The sequence below is a fragment of the Lynx canadensis genome, chromosome C2 (genome assembly GCF_007474595.2).
Source record: "Lynx canadensis isolate LIC74 chromosome C2, mLynCan4.pri.v2, whole genome shotgun sequence".
In the NCBI taxonomy this organism is placed as follows: domain Eukaryota; kingdom Metazoa; phylum Chordata; class Mammalia; order Carnivora; family Felidae; genus Lynx; species Lynx canadensis.
The window spans coordinates 52,141,059-52,157,631 of NC_044311.2; the positions used below are offsets into that span (position 1 = coordinate 52,141,059).

The following is a 16,573-nucleotide window of genomic DNA, read 5'->3' on the forward strand; positions in this document are numbered from 1 at the left end:
TTTGGAGGGTTTTTTTGTTTTTTTGGTTTTTTTTTTGTTTTTGTTTTGTTTTTGTTTTTGTTTTTTTTTTTTTTTTTTTTTTTTTTTTTTTTTCCTGGCTATCACACTTCCCTATTACTCCCTGGGCAATTGGAGGACCAGGACCAGTCTCTCTTTCCAAGCCTTCCTTTGATGGCTAGTTCCACCTAATTTCACATGTCTAAAAAGTTTTGGAAGGCGGTTTAGACCTAAAACTCCCCCAGAGAAGGTCCTGGGCCCTTTTAATTGAGCACTGGGCAAGATTAAGTTTTAAGGGAAACTATTGAAGCCTTAAAAGAAACACAATTGCCGACAAGTGAGAATTTCAGTAAATAAATACATTGACCACAAGACAGGTAATTACATTTGAAACCACTGATGCCAATAAATGTAATAGAAAACACAATGTAGCGTAAGTACTGAAAATTTGAATAGGTTGATAGGCTTTTCAAATAATTTTTAAGGGTAGTTTATTTTCTTCTTCCTTAGCACGGAAGCATAAAAAATGTGCTCAATAAGTAAGCAAACGGAAGAACAATCAATCTAATATCAAAGTGACTAGAGAGTTAATGCCAGGTCTCGATTTGTATGCTGACATTCCGGAATATAAAGGACCGAAGGTCAGAGAATCTGGGTAATCTCTGTATTAGGAACGCCCTTGAGTTGTCAGGGAGAAAGAACTTTTTCCATGCTATACAAAAGGGCAGATCTAAAGTTATAGTCCTTCAAAAATCCTATCTAAAAAAGTTTTGCAAGATTTGAAATAAAGTTTCATTTTAAACTCCAGGCCACACAATATATACACACATACTCAATATCCATTCATATCGAGGAATTGAGATAAACATGCACACCACCTCCCACTATTTTCTAAAACAGTTTCTAAGCACAGAGAGGCAAATTCCAAATCTTCTCTATGTTATAATTTGAAAGGCAGATAATAGAAGTAGAGAGGAGAAGTACATTTGTAGAAACCTACTGTCTTCCAGTCACTTTACCCATCTTATTTTATTTGATCCTCACAACCTGCAAGGTGTGTGGTATAGGACACAGGTTATAGGAACCTCAGAAATTATCTGAAACTTCACATCTAATTAATTGGTGATAAAATTGAGATTTGAACTCAGGGAAGTCTGCCTCTAAAGATTAGTCATATACCACACCACACTGACTCTGTCATTACACTGAAGATGTGTAAAAAGTGTTCTGAGCTCTTAACAGATATTATATAAAATATGAGGCAAGTATAAGTGATGTATCTAAATTTAGGCATTGGAAAGAAGTCTGTCTTCTTTTAATCTGCTACGAGGACTCAATTGTCCATTTTACAGTTTCAATCCTTGTAACAATGATTCAACATTCCTTCCTTTGTATTGTACGTGTTTTCAAACTGGTATTAAAGATTGTTGGTCAGCAGCCTTTGAGTCTTTTGGCATTTTACTGCTAATTGTCTGCAAACTTGAACAGCCTAAGAAAATGCAGATGGTCCTGTGGAACACAAATCACGGTTACACATGGTATGCATTTAATTCTAACGGAGTGTGTTTCTTAACCTCTGGGTGTCGCTCCACCATTCCTTTATAAGGCTACTCATATCCAAGAAAAATTCTAACAACAGGACAACAGGCCCCACATGTGTTGTGGGCCATTCAGACGCATATAATGTGTCTGAATGCCTTTAAGCAAGTACGTTTAGCACATGTTTCCTAGCACTATCATATGTATTTATAAACTGCGTCCCCCTAGATGGTAAGCCCCTTGAGGGCAAGTGTCATGCCTTATATTTCACCTTATGAGCTGTACATGGCAGATTAGCAATTCTATCTGTCATGTATACAGCACGGTGCCAGCTATAAGTTGCTCTTATGGGTGAGACCCCTAACTACACTGTGACATTTGCTACATCTTCCAGATGAGGCTGGATAGAGAGAGACTAACCAATTACCTAGAATCAAAACGAACAGGTAATGTTTTCCCCTGGCCCACAACAGAAAAGTATTCATTCCTTGTCTTGCTCTACTTTATTTTTTTCTTCTAAGATTTTATTGCAAGAATTAATGCCTATTGATATTTTTATTAAGATAAATATCACATATTGCTTATATATACATGTGCAAGCGACTGTTCATAGGGCTTTACAAATACTAACTCATATAATCCTCCTAGCACCCCATGAAATAGATGCTATTTTTATTCCCATTTTACAGATGAGGACACTGAAGCACAGACAGATTAATTTATCCAAACTCACAAACAAAATGGCTAAATGGCAGCAGTGAGGTTTGAATCCAGAAAGTCTGGCTCCAGAGTCTGTGCCCTTAATTTATTCTGCACTATTCTGCCTGAATACGAATCTACAAAGCTCCTTGCTCAGGACATGTGAGTGGTTGTTCAATAAGGTGGGGAAATGTGTGTTTACTCCTCCCTATGTGATTTATTTGATTATATTCTAAAACCTTTCTTCATGCCAATAGAACTCCATGTAAGTACTATACTAAATTTTCCTGTACTGAAGGCATATGCGATGGTTACCTTGACTGACACATAAAATACCCAAAACAAAATACCCCAAGACTAGAGGATTTTTTGTTCTATGAATTAAAGACATGAAAGGATTGCCTAGGCATCAGAAGTGTTATAAGCTCACATCTGTAAGTCTTTCTTGGAGATTTCCATATTTCTTATACAGGAATGTTCCCTGTCTGAAATATTTCAGTGTTCACTCTATATCTGAGTTTGAAAATTCTCTAATCCTTTTTAATTTTTAATTCTCAATTACTTTTTCAACACACGTAGGACAAGCACTTGCCGTAATATGATGTTTAACACTTTTTATGTTTTTCTTTCAGTCAGCTTGAAAACATGCTAGTAAACATGCAAACATATTGTAAAGGTTTGAAATTCGGGGTGTGTATACATATATCAACAGGAGTTATGAATTATGTATATTCTGAGCCTATATAAATTAGATTTTGAAGAACAAGCATCACAGTACTCAGGCAGGTCATAATAAGAGATTCCATGTGAAATGTAAAAACTACCTTGAATAAATTATCCATAAGTTAACACTCTCATTATAATGACATATTTATTATTTCTGGGTTTGTGATGTTCCTTTAATGCACTCTGACTGACTGTTGTAATGGCACTTCAAGAAACCATTTCAGACTCTCCCCCCCCCCATGAAATTTAGCACAACTTTATTTACATTTGAACTAAAATAATTTAAAATAATGTAATGTTAAAAACAATCACCTACTTCCCAACGTAGAATACCATTTCCTTCTGCCCAGAAACATCTAATTAAAGCAGGATATAACTTTAGTAATTATTTTCACACAGAATGTCTCTAAAATTAATGTCGATTGTAAGACTAAAAATTGGGAGACTGACAATCAAAACAATCTTAAATGCTTTGTTTATGTGATGCAAAGGAGTGATCCTTTAATTCTTGCACACACATTAAACTGATTTCACAGACTTTCTGTGCTGGTGTTTAACATAGTCAAGTGCTTGAGGTTACACAGAATAAACAATCTTGAGATCTTATTGCAAATGTTTGCAATTTATGATGTAAACCGATTTGTGAAAAAATAACAGGATCCATGTCACTGAAGCCAAAAAGGCATTTTTCAGAAATCAAAATAGTTCCGAAATTTGAGCATTGCATTATATTAAAGTATTACCATCTGAAGATCTACAAAGTTTTAAGTCTGGGGAAAAACTCAAACTAGATATTTATCATTTCAGCTTCAAGCAAAGGCCTCCGATTTTACCGACCCTCTTGTATCCTAAATTCCTCAACACTAATGATATCTTGAATAATCTCTCTTAACTGAGTTTTCCCCAATCAGGGATTTTGTAGCCTGGGAAGGTTTTGCACACCTTGGTGTGAAAGATCTGGGGGGTGGCGGGGGAGGGAGTGGCAAAATGTTTATTATTTATTAGGATTATCGAATTTCTACCAAAACAACGTGCATGTTGGGCCTCATCTGAATTTAAAGCGAAGACTTCGGGCGCCTTCTCAAAGAGGCTCTGGAAACCCTGAGTTTGGAACTTCGCGTTCACACTCCCAGGCGCCTGCCTGAGAGTTTGAGCCGCGGCGTGGGTGGAAAGCGGGCCCAGCTTGAGCGTGCGTGGGAGGCTGGGCCTGAGGGACGCGGCCCGGACTCGCCAGGAAAGGCAGCCTGGGCCCTTGCAGAGTCTTGGGAGGGCGAACACCCTTGACGCTTGGGTCCCGCAGGCCGCGCCCAAGCTCAAGTACAGCCGACCGGGCCAAGGAACTTTGGCCCTTCTCGCTGGCCTGGCCGCCTCCGCGAGCTCCTAGCCTTCCCCACTGCCGCCGGGCCGGGCCCCCGCGGGGCTCGGCGCCCAGCCCACCCCTCTCCTGCCGCCGGCAACGTTCGGGTCCGACCTAGGCCGCACTGCCGCGCCCGCATCCTGGTGCCCCGGGCCTCGCCTGCCTGGGCCCAGACGCACCGCCCCCTTTGACCCCAGGCTCCCCCAGAGCTCGGCTGCGGGGACGGGCTGGGCTTCGCGTCCGCCGCGCGGCCGGCTTGACCCGGGACGGAGCCGCTAACCACCCCCGGCTCCAAGTTCTCCTGTGACCTCCGACCTCCCTTGGGGTGCCCGAAGAAATGTCCGAACCCGCGTCGGAGGCTGCAGTAGGGCTGGGGCTGGGAGCCTGCGTGTTCCGACCCCCGGCCCCTGGCGCGGACGGGAGCTCGCCGGAGGCCACTGGGCGAGGGCGGGCGGCTAGGCGCGGCCGTTGCAAGTGCACCCCGCCCCTAGGCAGATGTTTATTATGAGAACTGAGGTCAGCCAGGAGAGCTGTCAACTTGTCAACTAGGAGACTTGCGAGGCCTGGAAGCGGAATAGGGCCCAAGTGCTGGTCAGTGGTCTTTAAAAGCTACAAAGATAAATATAAAGTTATCACCCAAGGAACAGCTTTGAGTGCGAGCTCAGCCCGGGAGAAGGCCGAGTAGGGACGACGGGAGCACCACTGGAACTCGCGGGACTTTGTCCAAGGGGTGGGGGTCTCCAGTACGCGTCCTCCGGGCCAAAGGGGCCCCCAAGGGACCCTCGGGACACCCTCGATCTTCGCGGAGGATGCCCCCCATCCCAAGAGCCCGTGCTGGAAGGGATGGTCCTGTCCGCGGCCTGACCAGGCCCGCGTCTTCACAGTCTCTACGCTAAATAGGCAGCGCTTTCGGGCTTTACTAGTGAGCCTTCTTCCGGGAGGAGGGGGCTGGGAGAGGTAGGAGGGAGGGAGGGAGGGGATCTTGGGTATTCTAAGGACTCTGGGACCTGGCTTTTCCTGAACTGGGTCCTTGCTTCTACCTTTTCCTAAATTAAACCAACGAAAAATCTGCCTGGGCCAAAGCGCTAAACTGGAGAGGAGGTGGCCCTCCCTGGAGCCCCGTTCCCTTCACGGCTTTTACCCTACTCCCAAACCTTCATCACTTTCTTGGGGAGGGTCAGCGACCTGGGGTCGAGTGTCTGTTGTGCCACAGTTAACCCAGGTGGATTTCGCACCGCGTGATCCCTCTTCCCTTTCTCCCCAAAATGTTCCCCGAAAAACTACAAGGGTGAAATTAAACTACAAGGGTGAAATTAAATAGAAGAATGAGAGTTTGTCTTGGGGAGTCTATTCCATATTATTTTACATACTATCTGCTCCTTTATTGATTTGGTGTAAAATCAATTCTGTTTCTATTCTGGGTGGATATAAAAAAAAAAGGGGGGGGTGCGCTCAGCGCTTTCGAGAGTCACCATTCTCATCGCCTCTTAATAGCGGCACATAGAAGCAGAGGCGAGCGCTTTTCTAAGTTGATGTGTTCGAGAGATAGATACGCATTAATCAAAAAAGGAAGAAGGAAAGACTATCCCGGATAGTTTAATAGTAACAGGAACAAAGATGACGCGAACCCCATCAAATGAAACAATACTATTTTCATTCAATTGATCGGCAAAGTGTCTTCAATTAATAACTTGGCACTTATTTAAAAGGTTTAACAGAGGTGAAACCGAAACATTTTGTACCAACAACACATCATGAAATAACAGCATCTTCTTTTGTTTAAAATAACTTAATACACTAGAAAAAATATGGCAAATATAAATAACTTTGTTTTCATGGAGAACAAATAGTTACAAAGCTCAACCGCATACCAAAGTTCAGTTAAAAGAGCTTTTCCTCTTTCTTGTAAATTAGAAAAAAAACAAAAACACAACTAAGGAGGCTTTCTAGTGATTGGGATACAGATTGCTTAGTCCAGGGTATCCCAGTTTAAATAGCTACATGAATTGAAACAAACAAACAAAATTACTTGAATATACACCTTTGTGAGATAAAATGCAAATGTTGAAAGTCAACCATCAGTTCACACGTTATAGCCAAAATAAACTTTGTTCGTGTGTATCAACATATTTTACACAAACCTACTGCTTGTATCTAGTTGGGTGTTATTTAAGGTGAGTGTGACAGGATAGAGAGGGGGGAAATAAAGCAAGGTTCTCAAACAGGACATCAGGAAATCAGCAGGAGGGAATACAAGAAAGGAGGGAGGGGGGACTAATACTGATTGAGCGCCTACTGTGTGCTAGGAGCCGTGGGAGGCGCTGTACCTTTTTTATTTCATTTGGTCTTCTTTTCATTTTCCTTTCCCCACATTTTCTGCCCGCCTCCGTCTTCTTGGGACAGAGTGTAAATTTTTTTCCCTTCCGACCTTTTTCTTTTGTCCGACAGGATCAAAGACGGGGCAAAAAATATAGATTTGAGATATATCAATTTCCAGATGCTTTTGGTATTGTTTTTCATACTGAAGATGAAAATGGAGTAAGTGCATGTGAGTAAAGCAGGGAGCGGGGAGACACCATCAATGGAATACAAGTAACATGCAAAACCGGAATTTACTGTCAGCAGTCTGGACAGTGCTGCCACAATAATTTCTCAGATAAATCATTGTCTGTGGAAACATTTTTTGTATTAATATCATCTTTTTCCCTCTCCTCGCTTTGTATACTGTCTTCCCTCTTCTTACTCTTCCATACGTGGTGGTTTTTAACTCAAAGCATCTGATTCAACGTAAAAGGAGGCCCGCCTCTCTTATCAAATTTCTTGTATTAAAGTGAACTTCGCAGAAAAAGGTCAGTTTCAAAACCTGTGAACTTCCCAGCTGCGCACTTTTTTAACCTTAGTTCTTTAAATAAGTATACCTCTTCCTTCTGTTTTGCCTTTTCAGCCCATTAAAAAAAAACATACACTTTAAGTTGGTACCCCCCCTCCCCATTCTCTCGAGATTCGTCCGGGTTATTTTTCCATATTTTTTAAATGTATAAAATACTTTAATTTTTAAAATTTGTTTTTGTTCCTTGATTCTTTCTCCAATTTCAGCTTCTGCCAAATAGCAATAAGTTCCCCTTTTCTTTTTTTCTCTCTGGTTTGTCTTTTCTACTTTTTTTTTTTTTTTTTTTTTTTGCTCTTTTTATTAACAGGATTTTTATTTCTACTCAAGAATCCATCGTTGCAGCTTTGCCTTGAGCCACACTCCGCTGTCCTAGCGTTCCCTTGTTCAGTCTCTCTCCAGACTTCCCGAAAACTTGCCCCTACGAAGCCGAATTCTATGCCCTTGGGTAAGTGAATGGTCAGGAGCAACGGAGCTGCTGCGCCTAGTGGGATCGAGGGTCCCGCGCGGAGTCTCGCCCTCCAAGTCCAGGTTGTGGAGGGGGGCAAAGGGCGATCAGCGGGGCGGGAAGAGGGTAGGTTCCGGAGATCCGTGGGGGATAAACGGTAAAGCAGCGAGGCGCGGAGGGTGTGCAGGGTGCACGCCGCGCTGAAGGCGCGACGTTGGCGCTGGCGTTGGCGTCACAGACCCAGGGCGGCAGCATGCTTTTTGGCTTTCAGTCTGAGATCGGCGATGCTGGAGTTCTTGCTGGTGGTCTTGGCGGCGGCGGCGGCAGCCACCACGGAGGCGGCGGAGGCTGAGTCAGCGGCCAGCGTGGCCAGCGGCAGTCCGAAGGGCGGCGCCGGGAACATCATGTAGGGCGCGTGCGCGGCCAGGTGCGGGTGCAGGTGGTGGTGCGCGTGCGCCACGGCGCTGTCCAGCTGCAGCTGCGCCTGAACCTGAAAGGACAAGGGCGTCACGTTGCAATGACTATCCTAGGGTGACAACAGAATAGAAACAGAGCATTAACGGCGTCCAGCTTGGCGAGGGGGAAGGCTGGGGCTAGGGACAGGAAAGGGGCGTTTGGCTGACCTCCTCAGTCTGTTACTGAATCTGGGATATTCCGGTGCGCCAGAGTCTCTGCAACTCGCTCAGCACCTTATCTCCCTGGGCCCTAAGGGACTCCTATCTGCAGGAATGTGGCCGCTCCTCTCAGGAGCTGGGCTCATCAGAGGGCAACCTTGCTATCGTGTTAATAGCCCTCCTCAAAATTAGAAAGGTAATTTGGAAAGGCTCTCTCGATGCCATCATACATCCCTTAACTCCACTAAAGCACTAACAAGTAACCAAGTGCTAACAAGCAAACTGTAAAACTTTTCCTTGTTACTTAGGGAAATTAATTCATCTTCATAACAACTGGCACAATTGTTAGTACTTCCAACATTTACTGCTGTAACAATCAGCCTTGTTATAATGCAGATCTTGTTAAAATGCAGATTCTGATTCAGACGGTCTGCGTTGGGACCTGAGATTCTGCCTTTCTAACTGCCTCCCTGGTGGTGCTGGTGCTGCAGGCCTGCAGATCACTTTATGAGTAGTAAGGGTCTCCTTTTAAGATCCCACTCTCTCTTTCTCCAATCATTCTCCTTGCTTCAAAAGCCTAGCATCAGGATGCTAGAGTCCTGTGGTGCCAAGAGAGCTAAGATCTCCCTAACACTAACCGTCAATACATGGGTAAGCCCAGGTGTCTCCCCAGTCTAGGGGAGACTGCCAGCTGAGAGCTAGGGTGCTACCAACTGAGAGCTAATTCACGACTTCACAGCCATACCAAGCAGGGGTCCTGGCTAAGGATGGGCAAGGTCAGGCACTGGTTGGGTAAGGCTTGCGCCCTTGGGCTTGAAGAGCAGGGGTGTTTAGAGAACTGGGATTTCCCAGGATTAAATCTTTGCTGCAGGCTGTCCTTTTAAAATGTAGTCTTAAAGGTTTCTTTATACCTAAGAAAGGGATTGCAGAGGCAGGGCATCCCTGGGAAGACCAAGGCTTCCCTCTCTACTAGAGATGAAGCTTTGTTTGCAGAGGCACCTTTAAAAAATCAAGTCTGAGTTGGAAGTACTTTTATTTATTTACTCTTCTTCTGCCAGACACATTTAATGTGACTAAGGGGTAAGAAATACCTAGAAAAATATTTAGAAAGTTGCCTTAGAAAACACCTGAGGACTTACCTCTGTATTGGATCTGACAAAATCTTAATCAAAAGGCTTTTCCTTTCTCTCCCCAAGTGCAATCTTTAGTGCATTTTTAAAGGACCGGTTGCTGGCCTCAGGCCCCTGCAGGTTTCCCATGAGGACAGAAAGGACTAGACACGTAGGCCCTTGACATTGTATAGGGTTTTTTTTTTTTTAAAGGGGAGTGAATCCACTATATCATCTCAAAATTATTCTTCAACTGCATGGACACCAACATTGGGACTCAGAGAGAAGGTATATTTAACAATTCAAGCAAACATCCGGGTCTTTTTTACAGTTAAAAACAGGTTGAAAGCGGGCTATACTTGCCTGCTGAAATGGCATCCTTAAAGCACCTACGTTGACATAAGGTGCAACTCTACAAGCTTCAAACTGGCTGGCAGCCCCTATGAGAACACCTATTAAAAAATGGGGAACAAAACACAATAATATGAGGTTAATATTTCCAGCACTGTTTTCCAGGGTTCCAAATGATACTAAGACAGAACTAATTCCTCTGGAACTGGACAGTTATCTTCCTATACTGCTGCCATAATTAAAATAAATGTAATTTACTCCCAAACTTTAGGACTTTCATTAACTGCCTTCAGAGCAGATTTTTAAATAAATACCATGATTTTATTTTAGAAGTTTCTTTCTGACTTTGTATAATGATATTACCCAATTCTCTTTTTACTGAGAATATGATTTTCTTTGAGAAGCATACCTTTATGGAGTTGATTTTCTTGTTTTCTGCATTTAGCTCTTCGATTCTGAAACCAAACCTACAAGTTGGAAAAACAAAATAAAGCCTAGATGTTACGAACTCCAACATTTTCTTTTAATTACCAGAGTACAATGACAAAAGAATAGTGTTTTAGGCAAGGATCGAGAGATACAGCAAGCAATATTTGAATTATAAAAAACACTCTCAATTTCCAAAGTCAAATAATGCAAGTAAACACCAAAAATAGACTTCATAGACTTTTGCAAGATAAATTGTTTCTTGATAAATTACTATTAGTCCTGGTTTCATCTTTCTGCATTACAGAGTCCCCAAGGCCTAAAACTCTCCCTGATACCTGATACCAAAGTGATAATGGGTTTAGATGTTTGCCCAGTAAGACCTGAGAAGAATGTGCTCATTAATAGCCTGTAATATTAATTAGCTTCATCTTCAAGAAAAACCAAACACCAAAGCAAATAGTGACTCTGGGTTTGTTTGTTTGTTTTTTTTTTTTTTGGTTGTGGGGGGAGGAAGATAAGAGTGGGGGAAGAGGTAATTAGTGTCATAAAAGCCTCACTACAAAGAAGTTTAGAATTTCTCTGTTCCTCTGTGCAGCAGAGTGTAACACAGTTGCAGCATAATTGTGCTATTATCATGATAATCTAATTTGCTTCTATAGAAAAAGCAGTTAGGGTAGCAGAGACGCATCCAGAAAATAACTCTAAAATTTAAATAAAAGTATGAAAAAATAAAGACCAGCAATAAAGTTCACTTCTTATGAGAAAAAAAAAAAAAAAAAGAACAACATGCTGTGAAAAGGGGATGGGGTATGAATCAAGTAACTCCTGGATACTGTCTTCTCCCAGATATCACCTTCTTAAATAAACTTGCCAACTTTTAAAGGCAGTATGACAGATTTTTAAAAATTCATATAAACCTTGCTTTTACACTCCAGTCATACAGCATTATGTTCCAATAATACAGCATATTGACTGATTCACAAATTAAGGTTTGAAAAAAAAACTATAAAAGAAAAATAGTGCTTCAGAGATTTTTCTTGTTTTTGAAAGCCGTGTCATAGTCAATGTAAATCTTCAAAAATTCCCCTGCCATTTAGTGTAATAGAAGGGTAGATTTCATGCCAGGGTGGCATCCTTTGTGTAACTCACATGCCCTGAGGCTTCTTGCCTCTTTTTTCCCCTAGAAGAGTTGGAACTGCGATACTAATGCTCATAACTGTAATAATTATCATCATGTCTTTAAGGGGTTGCTGAGTCTCTAGAGATTTCAGTACACACAGCAAAGCAGGAGAGGCTTAAAAAGGAAGAGCAGAGCCTTCTATTGACGGCTGTGATGACCAAGGCAGCCTATTATTACTTTTCCCCTTCAACGTGACTGCTCTGTTTTTGTCCTGATCCTATTACAAGATGCGGGGAAGCCCCATAAGAATTGCATAGTTTGCTGCAGATGGTGGTCTCTGCGCCCAGAGACCCTGGGAGTATCTGTTACAGTGATACTTTGTAACAGCTGCAGATGTTCAGGCCTAAAACTGCTCCATGTGTTCAAACAAATAATGACCATCATTTTCTTCTAGTTTATTATTTGAGCGGAAATACAATCTGAAACATTTAAATGTTTTCTCCATAAAACTAGAAGGATATGCATGCATGTATGTACATAATTTTCCACCTTGAATGCCCCCAAAGCCTATTGCCATTATATTCACCCCCACAAACCAGTAAAGAAAACCTGCTCCAACCCTAACTCCATCACGTTAAGGCACTTGTTGGGTGTTGGACTTTGGGAATGCCAATATTAAGATATGTGAATTGTTTTAAAATCAAGTTTCTGTAGGTTCAGGTTTGCTGTCAGGTTAAGTGAAGGAACAAAGAGTGACCAAGATGCATTTACTGCTTTACTGTTTTACACACAGTTTGAGATCGACTGCTAACGGCAAACTGTAAATTTCCGCACTTAACAGTTGCTAATTTTCTTTATAGTCTGTACATCTATAAACCTAATTGGCATATCCGCTTGGCAACCCTAGACCCCGGAGCAGACCCTCAAGGAAAACCAACTCAGGCGAACAAAATATTCGTTGTAACTTTTAAGGCATCCAGAAGATAAAACGCTTTCTGTGGGATTTTTTTTTTAAGGCTTATAAAAGTAGGCCCATTAGGATTAAACCACATTAAAGGCATCGTGAGGCGAGGGGGGTGGGGGTGTGGTTTATAGAAACTCTGGGAGCAAGCCCAGCACAGCTTTCTTCTGCTGGGAACATATGTTGGGATTGGGGGGGGGGGGGTGGGTAGGCTATAATACTAAGATTTACTTTGGAAAATAGGACCTCTAGTAAAGACCATCCTTTTCCTTCTCACCTCACTCCAGGTTCTTGAACCCGCTGCGCCCTCGCTGTATGTCCCCCAAGCGGCTTCTCCTCCACGCGTGCCCCTCCTCCACTCCCCGGGCCCTGCCTTGACCTCCTCACAGCTAGGTACCTGCACTCGGGCTTCGGACAGCCCCAGCCGTTGGCTCAGTTCCTCGCGCATGAAAGCGTCCGGGTAGTGGGTCTCATCAAAAAGCCTCTCCAGTTCGTTGAGTTGTTCCAGAGTAAAATTGGTCCGACTTCGCCTCTGCTTGATTTTGGTCTGGCCTTCGTCCTCCATCCCTTTCGCATCCTCTTTGCGATCCTTCAGCTCTGGGGACACTGGAGGGGGCACCACAAGTAGGGCCACGCGAATGTCCACGTGCGCACACAGAAACACACACACACACACACACACACACACACACACACACGGACAAAAACAACACGGCAAATCCTGTTACCAGATTTGTCTCCAAAAGGATGGAGGATCCTGCCCCCTCCCGGAGTTCTGTCCACTGTCTCACCCTACCCCGAGGAAGAGGAATCTGGAGACGTGAAAGATCAACTCTGGCCGGCCGCCCTTCCTCAGCTATTCACCCACACAACCCTCTGCAACTGTAGCCTACTCACCTCCTCACTGTGCACTCCACCGTCCCCTGCCCTCCCCCGCGAACGCCAAATGCATTCCACTCACCCTCTCCAGCACTCACACTCTGCCAAGCACACCAGAAATCAAGAGCGCCGCACCCGGCCAGGCACAGAACCCGGTCAGGGCAGAAGGGCGCGGCGAGGCCATGCACTGGCCTCTCACCGGCTATTCCCAGAGCGCTGGGCCATTTTCAGGCCAGCTCTGGCCTCCGCTGGCTCTGTTTCTCTCAAACTTGCTGCTCTAATTTGGGAACAATTGGGCCCAAGGGTCGCGGCGGCAGAACAAGACCCGGGTGCTGTGCGGCACAGGGAGCCGCATCTCCGGGCTTTCGGTGCTGACCCAGGGTACGAGCCCAACCCTGCTGACAGCCCACGGGTGGCCAGGCAGTCTCTATCCCCCACGCCAGACACGGGACGCCTGACAAGAGGCGCCCACGCCATGTTGGCGGCCTGAAGGGCTCGCCGCCCACGCCAGGCCAAAAGGCGAGAGGCGGAGAACCAGCCTCCGGTGGCGCGCGAAACAGACCGCTGCCTCTGTTCTCTCCTTCTCTCTCCCCATTGGAAAGACAGACTCGACCCTAAACGCTTAAACCCACAGAGATCAACAGGTTCAAGCGGAACATTCGTGATCCTTGGTTTCTATTGGTTGCTCAAAGCCTTTTCATGCATCCAGCAGCTCGGTTGTTTAATAAAATATGCATTTTTCTGCTCTGGGTTTGCACACACCCGTTGCTACTTTATACTGTCCTTCCTTCTCCCTTTAAAAACAGGAGCTCTGCGAACGTGAGCATACAGAGTCAACCGAGGGAGATTTTATGTGTGCGTGTGTGTATATATATATATATATATATATATATATATATATATACATGAGAGTAAGGGCCAGTGATCAGGAAAGCCCCCATATCAACATAAACTGCCCTCTGGAACCTTCATGCTCTGCGCCTGAGTCGGAACCTTGGGTTTTTAAGGTGTCAAAGCTGAGTTTGGATAGTCGAGGCTGTTTGTAGTTCTTCCTAGCCCAGGATCCCGATCAGCATGGGTGTTAAAAATCATTTCCGGAAGAGCCGGCCTGCAGAAAAATTAATACTTGTCCTGAGCTTGGAAATCAACAATTCCAGGACTACCTCTGCCCGGGTTGTGACTCTAACCGCACGATGCCACATGCTGGTGTACCCAGGGCCTGGAGCTGCGGACTCAGGCAGGGGAGCCTGCATTGGGCCGCCCGACAACGGTGCTATACTTTTCAAATTTAGGAGGACCTGCTGCCTGGTCTGGGGGAAGAAGGAGCCTCTAGACCCTAGCCCAGTCTAGCATTCTAGCTACGGTGATTTTAGGTGTTGCCCGCATTTCTTGTTCTCAGAGTTCGTTTTATGGACATTTGTCCTTCCACTGGGGAGGAAGTGGGTAACATTATAGTAAACATTAGGGGCCAAGTTAATAAGAAAATATTTCCACTGATATTGTAATGAAATTAAACACGAAAAACACCCTTCAGATTCTGCCAAAGGGGTGAGAAGGCTTTGTCTATTTCGTGTTATCCACAGTGGATGGATGCCTCTCAAACTTTTGGAGCTTCAAAGAGAAAGATGTCCACATTTCCAGTTGATTAATAGACTTAATATAATCTCGATTTCGCCCCCAAATTTCCATTTATTGGCCTAAACAGGAACAGACCGTGTTATAAACAACTTAATTGCTTGCTTAAATATGTGATTCTACGCATGTCACATATTTTCTTAATTGGAAAAATATGGCAGCACACCAGTTACTGCAGGCACCGAGTGCCAAATTAATTTTATTGTTGAATTCTTTTGAATTGGTACAGGACGCTCCACCATTTAGATAAAGCCATTTCCTAACACTTTGTTGGCACGGAAGGATTCCTTCCCCCCCTCCCCCCCACACGAAACCAGAGATGATTCGAAACAGTAATGCAATTGTGTAAATACCGAAAAACCAATCCCCAAAAAAGGGAGCCTAAAGCGTCTCCCGAGAGAAACAGCCTAGCCTGGACCTTAGCCTGCCTCGGCCTCGTTCAATCGTAACAGCTCAAAGAGAATGGGAAGTTTTGACCTCCAGGATCCGAGGATCCAGGATCTTTGTGGAGTTCGAGTGGATCTTAGCCGTGGCCGGAAACCCGGGGGTGACCCCAGGGTGAAATCTCCCTCCCTCTCTCTCTCTCTCTTTCCTCTCTTTTTCTTTCTTTCTCAGGCCTAGGAAAGGGGCTCCCGCAAACTCGGCGCTAGATGCTAACCAGAATCCTGCCGCCTGGCCCAGCTGCTGTCAGCACCCCTGCGGCAGCCGGGCCCACCGAACTTCCCCATCCGCCCGCGGGCCGTCTGGGTTGCGGGCCCATCCTCTGGCTGGTGAAATGCGCTTCAGTGGAATGGGAATAGCGAGAGCATCCGAGAAGGGCGCGCGCAAACCCCACGCCCCCCCTCTTCACACACACTCGGACCCCACCCACGACCGTGCACACCACCGGACTCCCACCCCTCCATCATCACTCTAGCTTCCAAAGCTGGGGTCCAAGGGCCCGCTCCGCGTCCCGCCCCTCTCCCCGCTGGGCCTCGGGGTCCTCTCCCGCCCGAGAGGAGTCAGGAAGGCGGGAAGGGGAACCGTGGCTGGGGGGTTAGGCCGTTACCCTCGGTGAGCCGCGGGCTGCCCGGCTCCCTGCTTCTCTCAGCGGCGCCCATGTCCAGCTCCCGGACGGGAGAGCGCCCTCCTCCAGCTCCTCCGCCTGCTCCTCCTCCTCCTGCACCTCCTCCGCCTCCTCCGCCTCCGCCTCCGCCTCCTCCTCCGCCGCCGCCTCCGCCGGCCGCCCGGACTGCCGGGCTGCTGCGGTCGTCGCGGCCGGGATCGGTGCAGCCCGTCGGCTCCTTGGTCCCGCGCAGCGGCCCGCTCTCCAGCACCTCCCGGTACGTGATCGCCTCCTTCTTCTCCTTCACTTTCTGGTCAAAAGACTTAGAGACGAACGCCGTAAGTTCTTCCATCGCCGCCGATGCCGGTCAGCTCCGCGCTCAACCTCTCCCAGCCGAGCCCCGCTCTTTTTTTCCTTCTTCTTTTTTTACTGCCCCAGCCCCCCCAATAATAACACATCAATGGGGCAGGGGGTGGGGGAGGAGCTGGAGGAGGAGGAAGAAAAAGAAGAAGAAGAAGAAGAAGAAGAAGAAGAAGAAGAAGAAGAAGAAGAAGAAAAAGAAGAGAAGAAAGAAGAAAGAGGAGAAGTAGGAGAAAAAGAAGTAAGAAGAGGAGGAGGAGGAGGAGGAGGAGGAGGAGGAGGAGGAGGAAGAGGGAAGGGGCGGGGGCCGCCGGAGGGAAATGGGAACTGATGCTTCCCTGCCGGAGCGCGCTTGTTCAATGTTAAGATCTTTGACAATTCTTCCTGCGGAGAGTTCAGATCTGATAGCAATGCTGC

The 16,573-nt window shown here is 45.6% G+C and overlaps 1 protein-coding gene across 1 annotated transcript; it reads right to left on the minus strand.

Annotated features, from left to right (window-relative positions):
* Window positions 1-7,348: 7,348 nt before the first annotated feature.
* Window positions 7,349-16,178, minus strand: SHOX2 (short stature homeobox 2). The gene is made up of 5 exons (XM_032594811.1): window positions 15,800-16,178; window positions 12,635-12,843; window positions 10,137-10,194; window positions 9,740-9,828; window positions 7,349-8,179 (listed from the first exon to the last, which is right to left on the minus strand). Exons 1-5 carry the CDS (start codon window positions 16,146-16,148, stop codon window positions 7,886-7,888), a joined length of 999 nt encoding a protein of 332 aa, XP_032450702.1. The 5' UTR covers window positions 16,149-16,178; the 3' UTR covers window positions 7,349-7,885.
* Window positions 16,179-16,573: the final 395 nt, after the last annotated feature.